Source organism: Lacerta agilis, chromosome 6 (genome assembly GCF_009819535.1).
Source record: "Lacerta agilis isolate rLacAgi1 chromosome 6, rLacAgi1.pri, whole genome shotgun sequence".
In the NCBI taxonomy this organism is placed as follows: Eukaryota; Metazoa; Chordata; class Lepidosauria; order Squamata; family Lacertidae; genus Lacerta; species Lacerta agilis.
In genome coordinates this window covers 52,541,954-52,565,729 of record NC_046317.1, presented here as the reverse complement: position 1 = coordinate 52,565,729, position 23,776 = coordinate 52,541,954, and the positions used below count along the sequence as shown (strand labels likewise).

The following is a 23,776-nucleotide window of genomic DNA, read 5'->3' as shown; positions in this document are numbered from 1 at the left end:
AGCAGGACCTGATGGCCAGTAGGTGGCACAGCTTACTGGCACGCTAGACCCAGGCAGTACATCATGCCCATCTCTGGGCTCCGTGTGACTGCTCCAGATCCCGGCCAAGCAACATAGCTGGATGTGCAGCTCATCTTCATCTGCTCTTGGCTCAGGCAGCAGGAACACTCCTCTCCCCCAGCCGCCATTGGGAGGAATCTGGTTGGAGGCGAGAGATAAAGCAAGCACACCCACTACTTGTCCTTCAAGAATCCTGCATCTTGTTCCCAAGCAGTTCTGCAGCCCATAATTTTGGTCCCCTCTACAGGGCTCATCTGCTGTTTCAAACTTAGCTTCTTTGGATTCAGATTATTGGATGGTGGGGGAGAACAGTGAAGAGACCTCATTGCCAAGGTTTCCCGCACATTCAGTTTCTATTCAGGGAATGAGATCTGGCTGCATGTCTCAGGAGGAGAAGCACAGGCCACAGCACTCCATGCAGATCTCAAGGCAGTCAGCAGACTCACAGCATGCATCGATAATGCCGCAGTCCATGTCACATGGCAGGTCGCAATCGGCGCATTCCCCAGAGCCGCAGCAGCAGCAGCAGATGCAAGAATCCTCGGAGCTGCAGGAGCCACAAGTGGCACAGTCCAGCATGATGTTGCAGAGGGTCAGGAACTCGCAGAAGAGGCAGGAGAGGATGCAGTGGACACAGCAATCTGGAAGCAGAAAGAAAAGAGAATATCAAAAAGCAAGCAAAAGAGAGCCAAGTGTGGGAAGCTGAAACCAGGCATGGAGAGAAGTGATTGCACCAGAGTGAGAAGACAGGAAGAAACAGAAGATACCATTGTGCATAGCATTCTGCAAAGGCATTGCTCCAAAAATCTAGTGTTGCTAAGAAAAGCATAAATGTTGCATTTCAGTATATCAAGGCATCTGGGGCCAGTCTGATGAAAGAAGATGCTGTAGGCGCTTGGATGAGAGTCAGTGATTATCTGGGATGCTATGGCTAGGGAGAAATCACCTAGGAATCTCTTCAGTGGTCATGAGATTGTGAGCCTGGCCAGCTAGGGAAGGTTAACATCCACACTGTGTACAGTGACATGAATTAAGGCCTGAACTTTCCTTTTGAACATACGTAAATATAAATCCTCTCTCTTCCAGAGAAGATCCCATCATAAGCCAGGTGCCCCACAACTGGTTGAACGGAAGAACAGATAGTGAGAGTTCATCTACTGGCTTGCTGGCATCAACAGTCCCTTGAGATCTCTTGCCGAGAAACAGTGGCCGGCCTCTTGCAGCTGCAAAAATAATGATGTGCAACTGCAAGGTCTGATTTGGAGCACACACACACCCTTTTCAGTCTCTTTTTTCTCTCTCCACCCACCCACCCAGCCAGAGTGCTAACCTGGCCCTTGAAGTGGCCCTGTTTACTTTGTGCCACACCTACTGGCACACAGCCTCCAGATGTTTGGCCAATGGTGAGTGCGCAAAGGCAGAAATGGTTATAGCAATTAGCGTCAACAATTGCAGGGCAAAATTGCTCTGTCAGTAATTCAGCATGCCACATAATGCCACAGTGCAGATAATACTCTCCAGTTCTCAAGCAAGGGCCACTCAGCAGCTTCATAGTAAAGGGAACCAGGGGACAACTCCCCATGAAATATTTCCCACTCCTGCATTGTTCTGTAGTGCACAGTGGAAAGTATAGGAGACTGTATGCGCCACTAGTCCCCCAAAGGATGATATGTCCACTTCCCTTGTGAAGGCTGCATTTCTCTGCAATTGCCATATGACTAGATGAAGAATCTGGAAGAATCATACACAAGTCCCAAAAGGAAGAGCCAACAGCTGCTATGGTAGCTAAAGTAACTAAATCCTGAAAGAGGGAAGGCATATAGCTTCAAGAGCTAATGCAAATGAACATGTGCATGTAATCAAATTGTTTCAGACACTGAACAAGAGTTGTGAGAATAGCAACTCTTAAATCCATCTCCATAATTTTGCTTCCTTCTCTTCAGGCCTGTTGAACTGCCCCTGATCTTGTCCCGGCTTCCACTTGCTGCCTGCATCCTTCCACTGAATCTGCCCTCTGTTGCATGGAAGCTGACCATTCTCCATTCCTGCCACTGAGACTCCGTGGACCCTGGCTGGCTTGCTGGCTGGGGTCCAGTCATGTCTATCTAATGAATCATTGGCTTTGTAATTGCATGAACTGGAACTCGAGTTAGAATATATCCTATGGATAAGACATGCATCTTAATGCAGGCATTGACCCAGTCCTTGTGTCTGGGAACAAAACAGGTGGCGTATATACTAAAAAGTAGTAATCAGGAGCATCAGTGTTTCCACCTTCACATTCTCTCCCAAACAGTCACTGGTGTGGTGGTGCTTTCTACTCTCCTCCTGATGAACGAAGGACCAAATAAACTCTAGCAGTAGCTGAAGAATATTAAGGTATGGGGAGAGGTACCTTCCTGTGCCTCAGTAGGTATCTGAGATGATGCAGATTTGGAGCTGCCTTTGCTCTTTTTACTGATCTGGCTGTTGATGGAGTGATGAGACTGTAGCTTCCGATGAGGCTTCTGGGAGCCTGACAGTGAGCTGAGTTCAGAGCACAAGGCTTCACCGTTAGAAGCACTGAGGTCTGACACATGCCCAACACCATTCTGCAGCAGGGGAATCAGTGTTGAGGTTGGAGGGGTCCGGACAGTTACACGGCTTTGGGGCTGACCTGTTAGGGAGGAAGAGAAAGATTATTGAACATAATGCCTATGCAGTGCTGACAAAAATATATCTAGGATTCCACACTGCCCTCAGAAGCATTGAGAAATTGTGGACTCTGTTATGTGTTGTTTTTTTTTTGGGGGGGGGAATACTTGCTTTGCAACAGTTTGTCCCTTCACATTTTCCTTTTAGTTCCCCTCAACCCACCTTTCTTTTCACAATCTTAAAAATAAGTTGCAAAAAGATAAACCTAAAGTATTTCAGAACATTTACAATATCCCTCTTCCAAGCAAATGACGTCACCTCCAAAGCTCCCTGAACAAAATCCAAATTGAGTTTTGTGATTTCAGACTGTAAGCTATTCCTTTTTCAGCCGAATAACCATTATGAAAGCTACACAGTTAAAAGCTTTGTACCTACAGTTTGCAGAAAGTATTGTATTTGTCCAGAAGACTAGCTAGGCAGAGCCGGGGGGGGGGGGGGCTGGTCCTAGAATAGACTTTGGTCCCAATTCAGTAATGGCCATGCACAGCAGTGAGCTATCCTCCTGAAATCTAATCTACAGGGCCAGTGGTGTGCAGTTCTGGTACAAGTTTGAAAGAGAATGAGATTGCTGGAATCAGTTCTGCACCTGGAATACAGATCCTTTTGTGATGTTTGCTCACAGGTCCTCTACACAGTTGATTAGAAGTTTCCTTTTTATAGGTTTTGCCCAATTCTCTCTTAGTTGGCTCTTAGAGGCTATAAGTACTGGATGTAGGGGGGGGGGAAATAAAACATACAAATATAGCAAAGGCTAAACTGAGAGCAGGGTAAGTTAAACAGTTTTAAATGTATGCAGTAAATTTGTCCGAAGGAATGTGTGACAATGATGTGGCAAGAAAGATGAATAACTAATATAGCAATGGAAGGTGGCAAACGGTCATTTTAGGAGAGTTCAATAAATAATAATATACTGAAGACATTTCTGTATGGGAGATAGTTTGGCAATCCAGCCATCGATTATCAGGTCTGATGATCATGCAAGCATCTTTCACTGCATGTAGAATCACTACATATGATGGTGTAAGCATGGATGGGGGGCCTGTAGCTCAGCACCAGCCAGCCCAGCAAATAGTCAGGAGTTGATGTGGGTTGTAGTCCATCATCTGGAGGGCCACAGGTTCCCCACCCCTGATGTACAAGCAGGTTGCATGCTATTTCCTACAGTGTAAAAACACACATTCCCTGGCTTGGTTTTTGAGATCTGCTGATCTCTGGAAGAAGGTACTGCAAGATATCTGCTTCTGCTGTGGAGTTTCTCTCATTCATGGGTTAAAAAAATGTTACGGAATGAATTCTTTCTCGTTGGGGTTTTGTTTTTGTTTTTTTGCCCGTCACCTTGGTTATTCTTTTGGATAGGAAAGTGGATTATAAATATTTTAATAATACCAAAACCCCAAGCGGCTTCCATTCTAAAATGTCTGAGGCCTTTTGGGAATGCTGTTGACTTTGAACCTTTTGTTTTCTGTACTGACCATTCCCTGTGGTTAAAAGATGTATTTGTGCGCCTTGGCATTGCTTTTTAATAAGTGCGTGTAGAAATGTGGGGGGAGGGAGATTACAGGAGATCTTACCTGTGTATTACACAAATCCATACAAAATGTGAAGTAAAGTAAACTCAATAGTTTCCTCAGGGAATAGTAGCTTTAACTGATAATTCCTCCCCCTCCCACACCTTTTTTACTTCAATGAGTTTTGAAAAACAAACAAAAATTATACTAGCTATCAAGTGGATATGTGGTTAACATCACATACTGTACATTCTTGAACATTCACATATCCACAGTAACCAAGAGGCAAAATAAGCTGCGACTTCCAAAATACAGGCTATTATTGTACTGAATGGTAACACATGTGAAAATTGAATGTATGCAATGGCAAGTCAAGGGTTAGTTGTGTGTCTCTTCCCAATGGCTCATTCAAGTCTCCATATGACAATGGGGATTTAAAGGGGGACGGGACGGTCCCCCTGGCTATTTATGTGGAATTGTACTTATTTTATTTAATTATTAAATTTGTATATCACCCTTCATGTGAAGATCACAGGCGGTTCACAAAAATACATAAAAATGCAAAACGAGAACACAAAATATGTAATAAAACAAAAACAAACCAGTAACACCATCTCCCACAAACACAAGCACAGGATCACAGCCGAAAACAAAAGGGAAACCATGCTAGCCATTTGCTTGGACAACAGAGACATTCTAGACTCCTAAAATCAATTTTTGCTCTTCCTTGGTGGTGGGGAAGAGAGCAAAACTTCTTTGGGGTCTTCACTCTACGCTTGGAGCCTTGGGACATGGACCCTTCCCTTTTATGAAGCTGCAGTCTCCTCTCTGGTCAGAGCCAGCCAAACCTCTGCTATGAATGGCATGCATCTGCTGGCTTGGGTTCCCCCACCCCCCTCCGAGCCTCAACCACAAACTGTTCAAGAATGAAGAACAGTTGTGATTACAGACCATTGTCCGGTTGTGTCAAAGTAGCTCCGTTGACTTTAGGAGAGGTTACACAGTATGCATGGTGGCAGCAGTAAGGCAGGGGGAGGCCTGTGTACAATAAAGACCCCCCACGTGTGCAGCACTGGAAGATTTCAAAGCATGTACACCAGCCCACCGGGAAGCAGTACTCGCTGAGATCTAAGTGGTGGCGCTCTATTAATTTTTGGAGGCACCACTTAACGATGTTGCGGCATTCTTGCTTGAAATGTAAATGTACAGAAAATCAGTTTAAAGAGAGATTGGGAAGTGATGCAAAGATGTGAGTAACTTGCCCAAAGCCACCATTAAATAGGAAGAAAATAATATTATGTAATTCCCAAAATCCACCTCCCCCTACTCGTAGACATTTTTTAAAAGAAGAGCAAAGGAAGTCAGCTCTCCCCCTTAATTCTAGCACTACCGAAGTGACAGTCATGAATGTAAAGTGTGTAAACTACTCCTAAGTGCAAGAGATTACAAACTGCAGTTTGGCAGTGGCCAAGTCATGGAAACAATCATTTGAATGACCTTAGCCAAGAAATATATTTGGGGATAAGCAAGCACCATTGGAACCTGCAACCTTTTGCATACGCTTCTGATTTTCAGTTTATAAACCAACAATCCAGATCAGGATAGGGTTAAGGAAAATGACGTGATTGGCCCCCAAACAAATAACTCGCCACACATTCACCTCATCCCTCCCCTTCCAAGCTAGGGCTTGTTTTTTCCCTCTGCTAGACTTTACATTTCTCTCCCCTCTCTGATCTGTAAACACGCGGTGATTCAGCAGAAAGGCTTGAGAGCAGAAATTATCTTGAGCCAATCCAGGGAACAGACACTGCATTCTCTTTGGGGTGTCAGCTGGACAGGACTCCTGAATTTCTGGGATGAAAAGGGCCAGGGCTGAGTCATACTGAAAGCATCATGCACAACCTTCCAGCACAAGATGTTTCTTGTCTCATGATAGTGGGGGAGCAGAGCAATGCACAGTAGGTGGCAAAAAGGCAATCGGTTTCTCTAGCATGGGTAACCTACCAGAGGGTGTTAAGTTGACACAGGATTCTATTTTGACACACATGGACTCAAGGAGAAAAGAGGTGGAATTGTAGGCACCAAGAAACACAGCTGCCATTTCCTGGATCTGAGCTTGGCTCTGCCAATAGAGACATCTGCCAGATACAGTAGGATGCCAATATTGGTTTGATGGTGGTAAGAGGGCATCTCTGGATCAGGAGCCAACATTTTAGAATGGCAAAGCACCAGAATGGCCACCTAGTTATCTTCAATTATTATTTGTTCCACTGCTCAGGAAGCTTGTGAAGTCACTCACATTAAGAGATGAATGACAGACATTATATAGGAAAGCTGACTCATTAAAGGCTTGTAGGGAAATATTACAAATATTACAGAGGCCTGCATAAAGCAAAGCGTTTCTTCTTCCCATACATACCACACCTGTACATGAGGTTAAGCAAGAGAGGATTCTTCAGTGAGCCAGAGCTATTGGTAGTTAATAAAGGCCTCATAAAATGAGCATGGATATACTAGTTATTTTATCTTGTGGTTTTGCATAGAACTGGACTGGTAGGGCCAGGCTCATAGGAAGGGTTATTCTTCTGCTGGAGAGTTCATGCTCAGGAGAGGGAAACTGCTGGCCAATGAGTGCAATCATGATTATGAATAATCACTATTTTTTATTTACTTATGAAACGTCTATGCCACTTTTCAATCAATATTCCCAAAGGACATTGGATGGACAGGTGGCAGATACTGTCACTGTTTATAGTTGCCAAGATCATTTTCAATGCCAAGCATAGTCACTGACAACCGTACCTGGAGGGAGGGAGGATCATTATAGGATTAGAGATGGCAAAGAGGCAAGAGGCCTTTATCAGGTGTGTTGAATGAAGAGGGCAGGTTGGGAGGGAAGAGCACCCACAATCACACTATCTCTGCCCCCATCCCCATCACATCGTGCATGTTCCAGGGTGACGGCCTGCAAAGTGAAAGCTTCCTATACTTGTGGAAGCTCCCACATGAATCAGAACCTTGAAAAATAATGAATAGAGAAGCAGAAATTCAGCCCAAAGGAATGGAGAGCTGAAGGGACAGGTCATCACAACCATAATGGGAGGGGCAGGGTCATTGAGCAAGGCCTGCTCTCCCCACCTGCTCTTGCAGTGTGCAGGAAAATGGCTGAATGGGGCTTAAGAAGAGGACTTGAACCTTGCTGCCCTCTGCCCAAACCCGATGTCCCACTCCCTACACCACACTTGTCTCATTCATATTGTGACATGGTGAGGCACTGTCCTACCAGCAGAAATTTCCTTTGCATACATATAGCCCTTGCCAACACAAAGACTTTTCGAATTCAACTATAAAGGTTTTGACCTATCCACGACCTGGGTGTGCAAGGATCAGCATTTTGAAAACACTTTGTGCTGAGGTTTTCATTCTGACAGAATGCCAGTTGTAAGGTTTCTCCCCTACCTTTTGACCTCAGAAACCGCACATTAGCATGCTAATGGCAGCAGGACAGTTGGTGACTACACAAGTCTCTCGCTTAATGCTAATGGTTGCAGTATCCAAGCACACCTATAGCTCCTTATCTGCAACATGACGGGAGCAAAAGCTTTATCGTTAGTTAAAACTTTTCTAAGAGGGAGAGACTCCTTGCTATATGCACATCTGCCTCGTTTTCAGTTTCAGCTTAAGGCTAAGAATGAATTTCACCAGCTGAGTTCAAATAGAGCCCATGAGAATATGGGTTCACACACTGACATGACCTTAACTGCAGTGGCATGAGTGAACCATTATAATCATCATTATTTCGGGGATGAAATTATAGAGTGGTGAATCCCCTAATCAGATAATTACAGGTGGGAATTCCACTGATGATAAGAATTTCATTCCCAGCCATTTATTATAGGTTTTTTTCCCCCTGGCTTTTCAACACAGTCTCCTTTCTCAAACCAGGCCAACACCCAATTCACCATTAGCAACCTGGACCGTTTCAAAAGCTTTCTCTGTTCCAGAGGTGAATAAAGGGCAAGTAGCCTGAAGACCCATTTGATACAATCCACAGGGAGCTTCCCTTATGCAAGCTCACCAAAGTGAACAGGAGCTGCACACATATTCTATTCATATTCCTTTGGTCCTGTTTTCTGAAGGAAAAAAATATGGGGGGGAGGAGGGATTAAGTCAAGCTTATTTATTTATTTAAAGCCGGGGTGACCGACATCTGATCTGACCCCCCTCCAAGCAGATTTTTCTGTCCTGCCAAAAAAAAAAAAAAACCCAACCCCATTGATTTTGGCAGTAATGATGATTTAATTTCTATATTCAAAATATATCTAAGCAGTGTACAGAAAACTGAAGCAACAACAGACAAGTTAAACAAAAATATTATATAGCACGCAGTTACATATAAAAATGTTACATTGATGCAAAGTTACTAATATATATAAATCGGTATCAATTCATTTTTTCCTCACAGCCTCTGGGTTCTCACCCAGGGTCTGAACAAACTCTCAGCTGGCCCACAAAAGTCGCACAATGAGAAGAGATCCTGGAAACAGCAGACATCACCCTAGTCTCGCACTCCAGATTTGCTCTTTATGGTCAGGCTCAAGGTGGATGTTACTTCCTCAGGCTACCCACAGCTGGGTCCCATTCAGCTGCACTTTTCACACCCAGTTCCAGGTGCAGCAGGTTTGTTGAGTTTCCCTTGAGGTCCAAAGGATAGGGGAAATGGCCCCCTGCACTCGCAGCTCTTTCTTCACCCTCTGTGCTTCTCTCCTGCTCAAGCTGCGGTGGCAGCAAAATAAATAAATAAATCAAGTGGACACAGCACTGAGTTGGGCTGAGAGGTTTGAGCTAGGGCTGCAAAATTGCCCCTCTTACCATTTGAGGAGCGGGGAAGAGGAAATAATTTGCATAGATCATTAGAGGAGGGGGCCCTGTGTGCTTGTGCATGTGTGTGAAAAGGCGCTGACTGGCCACATCGACTTTTGGCCACATCCACGACTGGCACACAGCCCCAAGTATAGTGAAAATGGAGCCTTGCATCATCATGTTCATCAATTTGGAGTAGACTCGGTTTTGTTTTTCAGGAGAAGGACCATCGCTTTTGAGATGTAGTTCAACAATAGAACAGAAGGTCCCAGGTCAAATCTACAATGGCTTCCTAATGTAGGGCTGGGAGAAACTGACTGAAAGCCACTGCCAGTCAATGTATACAGTACTGAGCTAGGCAGACCAAATGTCTGACACACTGCAAAGCAGCTTCCTAGGTTCCTAAGGGAATGTTTGTACAGTAATGAAACAAATTCAACATCTTGGCTTCTCCCTACCCAATACCATCTAAAGAGTGATGATCCTACCTGCTATGTAAGCATAGCAAAAAGTTCCGACTCAAGTTCCAGAACTAACAGAAGTGTCGCAATCTGGTTGATGCATTAACGCCATGAGTATTCCCTTGATCTGGTCACTCTAGTCACACTGTTGTAAGGTAGCTAGGACTTGTTCTAGATCAGGGATGGGGAAGCCCAGGGACTAAGCCTGACAAGCAGTTGATGCCACAGTGACATCCAGTGATGCATATTTTTGTATAGCTCTGTGCATGGAAGCCCTGATGATCGGCTGATCACTGGAGCTTCAAAAGCACTGCACTTTTCAGGCACCAATGACCAGCTGATCAGCTGTGCTTGCAAAGTACTGTACACCCAGACTTTGCAGATCAGCTGTTCCGTGGTACCTGCAAACTCCCTTCACCCCAGCCTCACCTTTACCTGTCACAAACTTGATGACATTCATGATAGCTTGGCCAAAATGGCATTACAGAGCAAACAAGGAGGCCTGGCAGGTCTAATTAGGTCTGCAAGTCAGAGGTTCCCCATTATCGCTCTAGACAAACCTATTTTGTCTAGATGGTTTCATTCTCTCTAACCCCCGCTCTGCTAGCTCGGAAGAATGCAAAATAGGATCCCGAATGGTGTTAAGTTGGAGTGGCTTAAATGGAAGCACAAGCCCAACACTGGCATTGCCAGTTAAAGATGAGAGGTCTACTTCAGATGACCTAGCCATGACGATACTGTGACAAATGAATCACAAACAAATCCACTTGAATATGGAGATGCACATTAGGTCAGATCATGGTGGAGCAAAAACCTTGCTCTCAGTAATGTTCTTTGTGGCGGAGGGAAAAAAGCACAATTTATAGCATGCTTACAAAATCAAAAGCTTCTCCTAAGGAGAAAGATCTCTATTTCAAGGAATTTTCATTTGAGGAAGCCACCTCAGGGAGTGGTTTGAGGGCCAGTGGCAATGTGTGTGTGTGTAAAAACCTACAGCAGAGGCGCAACATCTGGGCGCGTAGCTGCTGAAAGTTCCCTCTCTGCAGAGGGTGCAGCATGACTGCAGAGTGACTCATGAATGCAGAATGTCAACAGGCAAGCAGCCCAGCACCAGATGCTCACAGGCAAGCATGTGGCTTCAGAATTGCTAGTACCCTTTCCCCAGTAACCTTTTGCTCTCTATATATGCCTGCACAACAAATGATTTGCAGAAATCACCCAAAGTATTTTCCTAAATGAGGAAAAGCCTTTGGGGGGGATGAAAGGGCATGTTAGTGCCCAGAAGGGATTGGTGTTCTTAGGGTAGGGCAATCTCCCCTTCCTTGTTTTCCTATTGTCTACTTATGGAAGGTGCCATTGGGAGCAGAAAAGCAAGGCAATGGGTGCTAGCCTCTGCCACTATGGTCGCAATAGCACCCTCTCAAAGCTTCCAGGGGGGAAATGGGTTATCAGGCTATCATGACATGTGTTAAGCAGTAATGTGCAGTTTGGCCCTCAAAGTAGCTTCTGGTGCTACTTTGTCTCAACACAGATCTGTGTCCCAAGAGCCACGGCATCACCACCCTGGAATGATGCTTCTAGATCAGTGTTTTTCAACCTTTTTTGGGCAAAGGCACACTTGTTTCATGAAAAAAATCACGAGGCACACCACCATTAGAAAATGTTAAAAAATTTAACTCCGTGCCTATATTGACTATATATAAAGTAATTTTCCCACGGCACACCAGGCAACATCTCGCGGCACACTAGTGTGCCGCGGAACAGTGGTTGAAAAACACTGTTCTAGATCACCTGTTTCTTGAGCATTTAGTCTGAATGCCTACCTCTACCTGATTTAGCTGGATGGCTTCCCTACCTAGAAACAGCATCAATAGATGGCAGTAACAGAGAAAGGGTAGGCCAAAAGAGCTTTGTGCACCTGTATATCAAGTAACTTTCACACAAGTCAGTGTGTGCTTGCACTGACTGCTGAAGGGAACTGTGCATTGTGGGACAGACTCTGCACTTCCTGGCTCAACAGCCTCCATGCAAAAAAGTTACTCTCTTGATGGCAACAACCTCACATGTAATCACCTAGTTCTACAGGGTGGAATCCACATCCCTGAGAATGGTATAAATCAAAGTTTAATCTCGCAACAGAAGGAGATTGTGCGTGTCCAACCCAAATTTCTGTGGATTACCCTGTACTGGCTGTTCTTCAGATTTCTAAACGACAGCTGTTGTATCCTGGTCACACTTCATTTTTTTTCTATCCAGCCACGAGTGAGTGCAAGAAAGGGGGTGGGGGAATCAGAAAGTGGGCAATAATTAGTTTTTGTATTTGTATTTCCAGGGAATACATGTATCTATTGGAATTAGAAACAGACATTTAAGAACATTGCATGAAGATCCAGAAATAAGTTCCTACCACTAGAGGAACAAAGGATTTTTTATTAAAAATATTACCATCTTATAATCGGGAAAGATTTGGAAGCAGGCGAGTTTTATGGGCTACATAAATGCTTCAGTCATTGACTGATATCTGAAAGACATTTTCTTACCAGGGAGCAAAGTCAAAGTTCTTGGACAGTGGAACAGTCTCCCTTGGGAGGTTGTGGACTCTCCTCCTGGAGGTTTTTAAGCAGAGGTTGGATGGCCAACTGCCATGGATGCTTTAGCTGAGATTCCTGCGTTGCAGGGGGTTGAACTAGATGACCCTTGGGTCCCTTCCAACTCTACGATTCTATGATTCTACAAATACAAAACGTGTATGCATCTCTAGACAACTTGAAGATCTCTGAAAATGGGAGGAACTATAATGTTACCTTTGCTTATTTCTTGCATATTTGCGCACTCACGCCCATCTGTGCAACAGTTCTTGATGGAAATGGTGAAGGAACTCAACAGGATGATAAACTATAAACATACCTTTAACCTTTAAAAAAAATTCACTTCAAAAGGAATTTGTATTAACAGTACAGTATCTTTACTAACAGCATAAAAAAGATTATTCCTAGATACCGCTAAAAACAGAAAAGGCCCATCATTTAAAGAGTGATTGACAAGGGTTTTGCAAACATCTCCATTGTATAAAGGGAGTAAAAAATGTCATCTGAATAGGTAGTAGACAGAGAAACAATACCTAAAGAGTTGGTGACCTTTTATTTACTGAAAGCAAAGAAATCTTGTTTATAATAGCATATGTAATTTATTTTTGACAGTTTCGTTACTTGCATCAGATTCTTCTTTCTTTAAGATAATCTGATTTTGTCTTTCTAAAAAAGAATGCCCTATCAAAATTGAAAAAAGTTTCATGAAACAGGAGACCTTACTATCAGTTAGAGACAGGGGTAATAGACATACGTGTTATAGCTTCTCTCGCTGCTGCAGAGTCGTCCTCAGATTTCCTCTTGGAGGGTGCTGTTCCGTTCACCAGGGACCTACAAGATGCTGAGTGTTCTTGTGATGGGTTTTCTTCCTTCACATCTGTGGTCTGATTATGACAATGAAGAGCTGAGGTTGGCAACTTTGGAGTAGTTGGTGCTACCGCTGAATTCGGCATGGAGGAAGGGCACGAGTTTGTATCTTGGCCTGAAAGACAGAAGACAGCTCCAGCTTAAGTGTTGCTTTATGCTGATGACAGCAGGCTCACCTGATGCCTGAAGTCCTGGAAAGGAGGTATCCTCACAACAGCTCTCACCTGATTAGAGGTGATGGATAGCTCACTAAAGTTCATTCTCTCTCTCTCTCTTACACACACAAACCACTTATCAGTTCAGACCTACAAATCTCAGTTTACTAAGCAGAGATACCTACAAGGTAGTGTTGTGCTGAAACTTGTCCTCCAAAGTTTTCTTCCCCCGCAAAAGAGGGTTATTTTTCTGACTAATTTGCAGGATGCTTTAGCAGTGCAGCAGGCACAGGACTGAGCCTATTTTATTGTTGCAACATGGCCACAGAACAAAACACGAGCAATTTTTCAGTGCAGCACTAATATGCGCCCTGTGGTTTCATGCTTGGTCCTCACAACCACCCCTTTATTGCAATACAAAAAATGTTGCTTATATTTATTAACCATGGTTTCCTCTCACCCCCAAGGTCTGAAAAGAGGAACAATGGGATGCCATGTCATTTCTTTTCAGACAGACCTGTAACTATCATACTTCTTTTCTAGTGGACATAACTGAGCCTGGAATCAAAAAGGAATGGGGTGGTCGACACTCCTCTTTGAAACCATCCCCATTCCTTCAAAACCATTCCACTTCTTTGACCCCTGCCCATCCCACGTTGATTACTTACTTTGATTACCAAAGTGGGAAACTGATTACCAGGTTAGGAACAAACTAGGATCTTCAAACTCTGGTTCAAGATCCCGACTTATTCCAGTCCTATTAACCAAGATTTCCCCATTCGGACATAAGAAGAGCTGGCTGGGATGAGGTCAACAGCCCTTCTAGCCCAGCATCCTGTTTTTGCACTAGAGAAGCAGATGGCTTTGGGAAGCCCACAAATAGGACATAAGCACAAGAGCCTCTGCCCACCTGTGATTCCAAGAACCTAGTATCCTCAGGTCTAATGGAAAACTAGAGTTAATTAACCCCAGAAGTGCTGGATTGCAGCATGCAGAAAAAAAGAAAGGAGTGGTATGCGGTTGGAGCGTGCAGGTGCAAGGCTCGTGCATATATCGACTTAATAAGCCAATATATCTACGTTTAAGCCAGGCCACAGAACTGTGATGCATTAAAAGTGTAAGTAAAATGTATTCCATTACCATATTTTTAGTACCCTGGTGGGAAGGACAAAAGGGCGACTCAAATTCGTATTAAGCACTGTGCAACGAAGAGAATAGTTAAACTGTACAAATGCATTTGTAGCAGAGACGGTGAAAGAAGAAATAAGGGGCAATACTTTTCCTGCATTGTTTAAATCAGGAAAGGGGAACTTGTGGCCCAGATGTTGTCATACTCCACCCCCACCAGCATGGCCAATGGTCAGGGATAATGGGACTTGTGGTTCAGCAACATCTGAAAGGCCACAGGTTCCCAGCTGTGAATTAGGAAATGCGGGGAGTCTGACCTTATGAGAGCTTCCCAGGCCATATATGGTCTGCTGACCAATTGCCCTCTTAAGCGAATTTGCAATAAACCCTTCTGTCTGCCTGAGTTTGGCCTCAAACTGAAGAAAGAGCTCCAATGTCAGAATCTCCTTGCCATTAATGCCAAAACACGGTCACTTAAGCTAAACCAGTTGTGCTCAGTACTGATCTCTCATTTATTCACAATTCTGTTTTCCATCAGGAAAGAGCCAGAAATGTTCTGTGGATGAGAGACACTGGGGTGTTTTTTCACCAGGATGCCATTGGCGTTCAGAATTAAATTTATCTCATGCGCAAACCCCAATTATCGTTGCCACTTTTCTTTTGGCACACAGTGCCTTTTGGCATAACAGATGCAGCTATGGGCCATCTGTGTTGGGGGAAGCTGCTCTTGCTGGATTTCTTGCCCAACACACACCTGTTGAAGGCACAGGAACCTTTCCAGAAAGAAGGTGGAAGCCCTATTTCTGAGGTCTTGACTAGTGGACAGGTGGAAGGCCAAAAGGCAATACTTAAAAAGCAAGCAACATCTAGGAGTTGTTGATTTTGGCCAGGTCCATGAAATTTGCTTATTGCGCACTCAGAGGAAGCACATTCCGCTTCACTACTTGAGGCAAAGCAGGAACGTGCCACTGTCCCTGCTGCCACCTTGACCCCTCGCTACAGCCTCACGGCCAGCACCATGCCTCTCTTACCTGTGTAGTGCAACAGTGTCCACAAAGTGCCAGCAGTGGCACTGACTTTGCTGAAGTCTTGTGAGCTTTCATGTGCTGTGTATGCCGCAGATCACCTCTAATGGTATTTATATTGTTTGTATGCATGTGAACATGGGTTTTCCCCATAGATACTAACTGCAGCTTCAGCATTCCTATACACAGGGGCTTTTTTTTTTTTGCCAAGCTTAACCTGCTGCATGGGGCATAGAGTATGCTCAGGCCCCCAGCTGGCCACACCTCAGCTCTTGGGAGGGGGAGTAGGCCCACTAGGACCTTCCTCTTTCCCCCTCCCTGCTGTTTTGCTGCTCTGCCTAGCCCCTATCCTCCTTCCATGAGAGAAAGTATGGGGCTGGGGCAACAGAAGTATATAGGTGAATAAATCACAGCCCATAGATTAGGTAAATGGGCAGCAGATTGTGGGTGAAATGGAGGGTCCAATTAGGACTTTGTCAATTTTGGTTCCTCTCCATTTCTTGTTTTTCAAGTCTTAAGCTCCATTTTCCACATCAGTTCCCGAGTTTCTTCATCTATCTATCTATTCCTCATGAAAATTCATCAGCATTTTATTGCATATTTCTCTGAATATGCATTTCTGTACGTTGTTTTGCCCAATATACACTTTTTTTGCAAAGCAATTTCCTCTAACATACAATGCATATGTGTTATTTTCACTAATAGATATGCATCTTTATGCACACTACTTTAATTGAGCTGAGAGATTGCTTAGCAAAATTCTGCAAAGTGTGAGTTTTGAAGGATGGCTATGTTTCAGTATTACTGAATTAGCTAGGTTCACCTTTAATTGAGAACTGAACCAAATTTCTCCCCCATCCCTAGATCCAATCCACACACAATGCAATGAGCCCAATAAAACCATGTTGGCGCTCCTGTGTGTTGCCAGTTGTGTAGTACAGTAGCAAAGTGTGCAAAAGGAAACCTGCCTTATCTCAGCAAACGACTTGCTACAATGGAGGATTTTTATCAGGTGAAACGGAGGTCTGTTCTAAGGGAATGGAATAATCACACACAAATGACCAGAGCATAGATTCACTGAAATCACACCGGGACTCAGGGTGGTGGTTGTGGTAGGGATTGGACCTGCAAATCCTTCCTCTCCCTCTTTTTAGCATCCCTCCCCCCTTCACAGTTCAACCACGGACCTGTTCACTCCCCCCGCCCTCAGAGCCCCTTCCTGCTCCCTCCTGGCACTCAGAATAGCAACAATTTACACACAAGACAAGCAGCTGGAGTGCAACAGCTTCGGAGGGGTGGAACCACACTTTATATAAAGTAAATTACACCTTAGGCGCAGCGAGCGAGGCCAAACACCCATAATTACACTGACGGTAACAACAAGACCTACTCTCAGCCAGGCAGGGGGCTGAGGGCAGGAAGCAAGAGGCCCTTGGACCCGTTATTATACTCAATATAACAAGAGGTCCTACATGCAGGCAGACAGGGAGGAAAGGAGGCAGACTGCACATGCACATAATTATAGTGACTGTATCACGGAGCCCTGCGTGAAAGGGAAAGGGCTGGATCCTCAGGCCATTACAGTTAACAGGCTACTTTCTATAGGCATCAGAAGGCTTCACGTCAACCAAAAGGCTTACCAGAGTTGTGCTAAACATACAAGCTTGGATCCTGTGTAGCTTAGCCGCTGAAGACTATGGCACTTAAAACATGGTCTCCACAGAACACGTGCTCATAAGTCGTTTAAGCATATGGGAACTTTGGTAGGTTAATTGATTGTAAAGGATGAGGCACCTCGCTCATGCTCAGAGGCCTTTTTTTCAAATTATTGCTTCATATTTTCTATTCCAGAAGTGCATACTGGCATAAATGCAACCTTTCACATTGCTGCTTTCTGTTGTATGTACCTAGAGCAGGCATAGGCAACCTTCGGCTCTCCAGATGTTTTGGCCTACAACTCCCATGATCCCTAGCTAACAGGACCAGTGGTCAGGGATGATGGGAATTGTAGTCCGAAACATCTGGAGAGCCGAAGGTTGCTGACCCCTGACCTAGAGTAAAGCAGCCACAGTCATCGACACAGCAAGTTCTGTGGCTGGTTTCTTATGTGATTATTAGGGATGAGTCATAGCTCACTTGCAGATGTTGCAGTCGTAATGACAGGTTATTAAGTGCATCATTTTCACACTGGATCAGTTCAGATGACATCACCAAACCACACACACACTTGTTCCCTCCTGTCCTCAAACACTTCTGATTCCCCACTATGGTTCTTGTTTCACACAAACTACAGGTTGCTTGGACCTGGTAGATGAGGGTTAACTGCTAGGAACCTTTGGAGAGTGGAGCTACTTCAGCTCTTTTTTTGGCACTGAGGAGGAAGGGGAGCAAATTATTTTATTTTATTTTAGGCAGGAAGGATACACTGGAATTTTGGTGACTGAGATGTTTAGGAAATGTTACTGAGATTATCTGAATTGGAAACCACCAACTTCCCAACTCTGATTTGGAGGCAGCTTGTGGTTAGTAGTAACCACGGTTTGCCTGATGATAACCAAAACGAGCCATTGTGAATATATTCACCGAATGAACCTTCATACAATGAGAGTTAGAATTTACTAAGTCATTAAAAAGGGAGGGGGATTCACTTTAATGTGGTAAATTCCCCCTCTCATCACAAGAAAAAATGTGGGTAGGCAAACTAAGGCCCGGGGGCCAGATGCGGCCCAATCACCTTCTAAATCCGTCCCGCAGACAGTCCGGGAATCATTATGTTTTAACATGAGTAGAATGTGTGCTTTTATTTAAAATGCATCTCTGGGTTATTTGTGGGCCTAGGAATTCATTCATCCCCCCCAAAAAAAATATAGTCCGGCCCCCCACAAGGTCTGAGGGACAGTGGACTGGCCCCCTGCTGAATAGGTTTGCTGACCCCTGAGAAAGAAGATTCAAGCAACATATTCATCACACAACATTTGATACAGTTAAGATGACTGCTAAAATGTCTTTCAAAAGCCCCAAAGTAACAGCTCTTAATCTCCAGGAAAAAAAAGCCTAAAGAAAAAGAGAAATGTCAAGAAGCCTAAAACCCTTGCAGCTAAGGAAAAGACCATGCAGGCTCATACTTTCCATGGAATATATAAGCATTAAAAGTGCATTGCACTTTTCCTGACCTGGTTCAGCTGTACTCATTGAGCCACACTCCAGGGAACTTTATGTGGATGGTTTCTCCACAGTCTGCCTGTCAGATTAGCCCATATGAGAAGAAGGGGCTCTCTGAAACCCTCTCAGAGACACACACAGCCTTGTGTCCAAAAACAGGAAGACAAATATTGGTTTGGCGTACCAGTTTTTTTCCTCCTCGGTATTGGAATTATTTTAAGACAAGCTCTCTTTCTGGAGACGCTTTTATCAGCAAAGCGTCTCCTAGATTAAAGCTACATTTTCAAACAAATGTAGAAAGGTCCAAAACATTATCCAAAACAGTTTTGTTATTCCAACAGTACTATACACACACACACATATTCTGACACCAAGACCTGCAAATTACTTCCTGCTAGAAAGGAACACAGAGGTGCAGCAGGATAGAGAAGAGTCACAGACCATGACTCTTGACTGGAAGAATTTGGTTGCATCACTGAAACGTTTTTTTTTTAATGAAGAATCTTGCTAGAGTATACCTGTTATAAAGCTGCAAAGCACTCTGGATTTAAAGAGATGTCATCGGCATTTTTTGAACACAGCATTGCAAAATGAGCTATGCTTTTCCTTAGATACACCCCCCCCAAAATACCACAAACCATGCAATTTACTCAAAAGTAACCCCCATTGCCTCAATACAAAGCATAACAACTGCTGTATTTTTATGTGATGGGCCCAAATATTTCACCTTGGCAAGCTTCTATGCCTGTGGCATACTTGTTTGGGTTAGATTCTGGGTCTGAAAAGGTTGACAACTGATAGACTAGAGGGCGTCTTCAGTTGGGTGCTGCAAAGGTGATGAAAATGGGGAGGAAACTTCCTAAAAAACTCAGACATCAAAAAAGCTGTGCATACTCTCTGTGATATAACTGAAAATCAAGGTACAGTAACATAAATTCTGCATGAAGAACTGAATTCTCACTCAATATATGCAAAATGCAACTTAAGTACACCTGCATATATTTGCCTATTTTGCATAATTTATTCTGTCGCTAGACTTGCCATTCAGGGAGTCTTTTTTTCAGCTGAAGAGCAGGGAAAAAATACTTTAAATAAATGTACCGTAATAGGAAACTGTGATGCCTACTATGTTAGTGCCTTTTGTTTTATCTCACTGTTTTTGGTGATGATTTGTATTACACAATTATTTCCTTTTTTCACCTATACTACTGGTCACTCTGAGTACATCAGAGTGAAAAAACAGGTTTTATATCAGACATTACTACTACTACTACTACTACGCAAAGCATTAGACCTCCTTTCCACATATTACTTAAAATCATAACACGCCCCTTTCCAGATCCTGAGATTTTATATCCCAATCCTATCCATATCTACTCAGGGATTATTTCCACTGCATTAAATAGGGTTTGGTTTACTTAGAATTCCAGGATGAACCAGGTGTGGTCTACTTACATTCAGGTCTACTTTTTAGCCACGAGATCTAGAAACTAATTTAAGGAATAAAAGCCAAGATGCACCTCAACCAATTCAACTCTAGTATTTTTGGGGTGTGGGTGTGTGGAAAAAACCACAAAGCCTCTGAGTACAAGCTCAGCCAAGAAGCTTTGATACTACTACTACTACTACTAATAATAATAATAATAATATTTATTATTTGTACCCCGCCCATCTGGCTGGATACTTTGCTGGCAATATGATTTTATATGTGCATATTTCCAGATTTCTGTGCCAGATGCACATTGTAATCCTAAGCATGTTTATTCGGAAGCAAATCCCAGTTAGTTCAATTAAACTTCCTCTCTAGTAAATGTGCTTAGACATGCCACCTCAGGATGCATTGCAAAATAGTCATTTATTCCATGTTTTTGCATAATGTGTACGTCAGATGCAGCGGACACCTCAAGGCAATGCTATAGTAGAAGCATTGAGTGTTAGCAATCCTAAAACTTAGCACAATTTCTGCATTCACACTTTTGAATGTGTAGGAGGCAAAGGGCTGCATAGCAAAGAAAAGAAAGCACTCAGTCGTTTGTGTTTGTAAGCAGGGATCTTTTGGATATGCTGCCAATGAACCTTCCCCCAGTTCATTGAGATTTTGCATCATTCTCTCAGAGAAAGGCACATATAAATAGCTTTGGTTGCAGACAGAAACCCACAAGTGGAAGGATGTGTTTTGGTGGCAGCTGACTTCTGTGAAATGTCTTCAAAGCTATAATGCTTGTGGGCAGACACTTGAGCCTTATAACAGGGAGGTCAAAACTGTGGTTTCATGAGGTCGATAGCTGCAATCCTGCATGAAATTTACACATGCCAATGTCCCATTATTTTCAAGACAGAGGGCTCCACTCAGCACTGTGTTAAGAGAATGCATATATGCCAACGATTGTGAAGTCTGGTGCAATAGTTTATTTTGCCACAAATGGGGCAGTGAAATACTGTATACTTCCTTCTTTGGCCAGTTGGCCACAGCGATACAAGCAACAACGTAAATGTTTCTCCCCCTGCCTGCCTGCTAATTCCATGAAAATAAGCCTTGATACATACTGGCCTGAGCAAGATGTGTTGCATCAGGTTTTTGTCTACATGGGGAATTGGATTAACCAAACATGTGAGGTACTTCTAGATGGGCTGCTTATTTGCACAAAATTTGCTTCTCACACACTTCCTAGTTAAATCAAGACACCACAGCATAGTCACACGAGCAACAGGTTATTGCCTTTGTTCATATATTATGCATTTTTGTGTCATTATATTGTAAACTGCCCTGTGATCCTTGGATGAAGGGCGGTATAGAAATTTAACAAAAACAAAAACAATACTTCTTACCATTCTAGTTTATGAGTTTGTTCTCCAAACAGCTTATTTATATTAAGTCTGAAATGAAAGCACTAGAGCATTTCAGATTCAAAGCTATTTGGAGAAAGGGAAGTGGTGGCTAAGGAGTCCAAAAGGTAGGGTTGTACTGGCATACTGAAAGACAGACCATGAAAGACATGCAGTTTGCCAAGTTGCCTATTTGTAAAACCTGGTGCTGGATTTCTGATCTAATGGAGACATCTGCTACTGTAAGAGAAGGGGTTTTTTGTTCAACAGTTCTTCTTTCCTGCTGCATCCCCCTGTGTTATTTTCCATGCTTTTGGAGAGCCCCCCCCCCCAATAATCTAGAATGGGGTGTGTGTGTGTGTGTTAGTGTGTGTGTGTGTGCAGGGGGTTGCAGCAGGAAGACAAAACCAGAAAAATCACCTCTTACATTAGCAAAAAGCTTCTGTAGACCCCACATTGCACAGCATCCTTATCTTAATTTACTATATTTGAAAGAGGTCTTTGCAGTGCAACTTTAAAATGTTTTTATTTTAAATTTGGCTGAAAGCGGTAGTCCTTATTCAAAGTTACTAATTTTTAAGGACACAAATAGTGCATCAAAAAATGGGAGATGTGGCACATTCCTACCATTCCTTTTATTTCTGTGCAAATGCAGAGATGAGCTTGAAGGCTGGGAGGAAGATAAATATGGTACAGATCACCTTCAAGAGGTTTTGGAAACTGCGGACCTTTCACACAGATCGTCATGCCAAGGAAAATTATGGAGAGTCTAATTAAGGACATGCTGGTACAGTAATTGTATAACCTTCTCGGGTCAAACCAGCACAGGTTCTTCAAGGGGAAATTGTGCTTCTCTAACCCGTTAAGAGATCTTTTGAGAAGTTAATTGAAGATTAGATATATGGGAGCTAGTGGACATCATTATTAATGAGAATTATAATTTGAACACATCCAACACTTTTGTCGCACATCAAACTCATCACTTAGCTTAGGTTTTATTAAAATGGTATCATCCAAGGCAGTGACTATGCAAGATCACGCTGCATTAGCTTTTCCATGAAATATGTATGCCAAAATGCCCATCTATAGAAGTTTCCAAGAGCTCAGTGCCTAGGTCCAACCCCAGATGAGATCTAAGGGTGTGTACACATTACCTGACTTCTGTGTGATTAGCTTTAACACCAGTTAATACTGACTCTGCATGCCAAATTGAAACAGTCTGGGATTCAACCTTTGTTGACAACAATCAAGGTGTGGATGTGGCAAAGAACATAAACATCATGTTAAGCAAAAGCTCGAGCCCATTGCAATATGTAGATCCAGGAAAAGGTGCCAACACCAGCTCTACCACCTTCTGCTAGGATGACTCAGCAATTGGCTATATATGAACTTGTTAGTACACTTTTCCAACACCAGTACACTTTCAATACAGTTTATATATAAACCAGGGTGGATATATGCACCAAGATCACCCAATTCTGTTCCGGTTATGATCAAATTCTGCAACTTGCATGAGCAATTAGGCATTTTTTGTATATTATTCTGCATAGGCATTTTTTGTATATTATTCTGCATTTGGTGTCTGAAGAAGTGTGCATGCACACGAAAGCTCATATCAAGAAAAAAATAGAAAATTCTTTCCAGTAGCACCTTAGAGACCAACTGAGTTTGTTCAGTTGGTCTCTAAGGTGCTACTGGAAAGAATTTTCTATTTTGTTTCGACTATGGCAGACCAACAGGGCTACCCACCTGTAGCATGATTCTTAATTAATGCAATAATTCCTAAGCACTGGAAATCTTGTTCAGCTCCCCCTAGATTTCTAATATTTACCAGGCATTACTGACAACACTTTCAAACTTCTCTTCACGGATTTCGGGCTGTCTTGAGAGTGAGAGTGTGTGTTCTCAGGTTCTCAGGATGTTCAGTTCTCCAGTCCACACCAACTTCTCTGTTCTTGTGCCAGGCAATTATGGAATACATTTGGCCAATCCCCATAATTAGGAGGTTGATATTCCAGAAAACTGAGGCATGATGTGGATCATCAACGTAATCAAGGCAGACCGGTGCATAAAGCAGAGCTGGAAGGAGACTGCATGTCACCAAGCTCAACTCTCTGCATTAATACTTGCACATTCATCCCTCCCACCACACTTTTAATGTCTGTTATAAGCAGATGAAGGAAACCAGAAGGCATTTTGACCTGCAGGGAGCAATGAAATCTACCTGCACTTACCACTATTCCCCACTCCATCACTCTTCAGGTCTGTTTTGAATGGTTTGAGCTAACATCATTGCTGTTCTCAAGTTCAGGGCACCAACTCATCTCTGGACCACAGGCGCACCTTGTGTACCAATGCAAATACAATGTAAGCTTTCCATCCATACAAGACCCAGGTCATGCTTTATTGACAGCCTCAGCGCTTTATTCAATTTGTTTC

General features: G+C 43.3%; 1 protein-coding gene across 1 annotated transcript in view; it reads right to left on the bottom strand.

The window, feature by feature from the left end:
- Positions 1–336: 336 nt before the first annotated feature.
- The window catches only part of MDFI (MyoD family inhibitor), a 41,815-nt gene continuing 18,375 nt past the window's right edge, over positions 337–23,776 (bottom strand). Inside the window, exons 3-5 of the mRNA XM_033152680.1 lie at positions 12,929–13,156; positions 2,456–2,716; positions 337–701 (exon numbers count right to left, since the gene is read on the bottom strand). Coding sequence (XP_033008571.1) covers positions 445–701; positions 2,456–2,716; positions 12,929–13,156 — 746 coding nt within the window. The 3' untranslated portion in view covers positions 337–444. The remainder of the gene's footprint in view (positions 702–2,455; positions 2,717–12,928; positions 13,157–23,776) is intronic.